Genomic DNA, 1,800 nt, shown 5'->3' on the forward strand with positions numbered 1-1,800 from the left:
GTCCTTGAAGATGTGCTGGTAGAGGGTGCTGTCCTTAGAACCCGACAGGAGGAAATAGGGGTCGTGGAGGTGACGCCACACAATGCCTGTGGTGACGTCCTTGTGCTCCTCGAACATGGCGGAGGGGATGAAGGGCCGCCGCACGTCCCAGACGTAGATGTTGTGGTCCACCATCATGGAGCAGGTGGCGATGTGGTGTTTGCACTCTGGGCGCCACTTCACCCGGGCCACCGAGGCGATGGTCTGCACACAGTAAATTTCCTTCGCCCGCGTCGTGTTCATGTCCCACACCTTCACCATCTTATCCCGGCCACCTGTGGCCAGCCAGCCCCTGGGAGAAGGATGGAGAAAGACGGTGAGACACCAGCCTGGGCTGGGAGCCGTGCCTGTTCGCCTCTCCTTTCCTGCCCCTGAAACACGGATGTGACAACACAGATGCGACCGCCTCCATGCCAAGGGGAGGCAGCTGGGCTGCAATCGCGTCCTCCCACACGCTACCCTGAGGCCTCCGCTCCCCAATAACCAGGTCAGGCGACACCCCTCCTTCCCACTCCCGTTTAAGGCCCCGCATCTTTACAGCCACACTCATCTGAAGGGCTCCCAGCCAGACCAGTTTCCCCACCTCTGGTTTCCGCTTGCCAGGGACAAGAGAGAGGGAAAAAGGAGAGTCTGAGCCCATCTCAGCACCTCTCTCTGCTCATAAGGAGTCGCAGCGCTGCCTGGCAGGGAGTGAGGAGGGACCCACACACCCCAGTGGCTGTTTCCAGATGCACCCCAACTGCCCAGAGGGAAACGTGATCAAACACAAGCCAGCCACGTCCCAGAGCGGCTGTGCAGCGCCCGTTCCCGAGCTGAGCACTGGAGCAAGATGCCGCCCTGACACAGGGGCAAGACCATTAGCAATCCAGTGCCTCAAAGACCCCAAATTTGTCAAAAAACAAACCCAAAACGCCCCCAAATCAAAGCAATAATTGCTCCCATCTTTCAGCAACAACCCTGCCTCTGACAGAAGGAGCCAGGGTAGCAGACCCTGCTTTCCATCCCCCCGGAAGGGTCCCAGCCCCATTTTTAGGGCGCCCTTCATCTCTGCCGAGGCTGGGCGGCTGGCAGGGTCTGGCCCCGCACACACCTATCCTCTGGGTGCCAGTCGCAGCAGAAGACGGGCCCGTTGTGGGCCGTGAACATCCTCTCGTAGCGATCCGGCCGGCGGATGTCCCACAGCTGCACGTTCCCATTCTCAAAGGTGGCAGCGAAGGTGAAGTAGTCCCGGATGCTGAACTGGACGTCACGCACGCTCTCTGACTGGCCTGAGCAGGGACAGAAGTGGAGATCCAGTGGCACAAAGCTAAAAACCCCACTGGAAGAGCCCTGGGGGTCTCCAGCTCTCAGAGAAGGGGAAGCAGGGAGTGATGCGCCCACTTTCCACCTCCCATGCAGACCCAGCCCATGGCCGAGTGGCAAAAAAAAACCCCAGCAAAACGCCTCTCAGCTCCCTCCCTGCCTGCTCCGGACCTCGTGCCCTGAACAAACCCTCCTCCCAGGCACGGGGAAAGGGCAAAACCCCCAAACTCCACCACTCGCCAGGGCAGGGGGGCAAGGAACAGCCCACGTTCGTACCAGAGAAGGTGCTGACAGAGTCCTTCTTGCGCAGGTCGAAGCACTTCATGTAGCCGTCCTGTGAGCCACTGAGGAGCATGTAAACCTCGGTGGGGTGGAAGCAGACCTTGTTGACGGTGCGCTTGTGCTCGGTGAAGAGCTGGTCCTGCTTGTTGCGGGACGGCTTGCCCAGGTTCCAGGTGA

At 60.1% G+C, this 1,800-nt stretch overlaps 1 protein-coding gene across 1 annotated transcript in view; it reads right to left on the reverse strand.

Moving 5' to 3' along the window:
• Positions 1-1,800, reverse strand: part of WDR24 (WD repeat domain 24) — a gene marked incomplete at its 3' end in the record, with an annotated part of 5,758 nt that overhangs the window by 3,642 nt on the left and 316 nt on the right. Inside the window, exons 1-3 of the mRNA XM_010078445.1 lie at positions 1,618-1,800; positions 1,130-1,307; positions 1-331 (exon numbers count right to left, since the gene is read on the reverse strand). The exon at positions 1,618-1,800 is cut by the window's right edge and continues 316 nt beyond it. Of these exons, the coding sequence (XP_010076747.1) occupies positions 1-331; positions 1,130-1,307; positions 1,618-1,800 (692 nt within the window). The remainder of the gene's footprint in view (positions 332-1,129; positions 1,308-1,617) is intronic.

This window comes from Pterocles gutturalis, unplaced genomic scaffold, assembly GCF_000699245.1.
Source record: "Pterocles gutturalis isolate BGI_N339 unplaced genomic scaffold, ASM69924v1 scaffold1293, whole genome shotgun sequence".
In the NCBI taxonomy this organism is placed as follows: Eukaryota; Metazoa; Chordata; class Aves; order Pterocliformes; family Pteroclidae; genus Pterocles; species Pterocles gutturalis.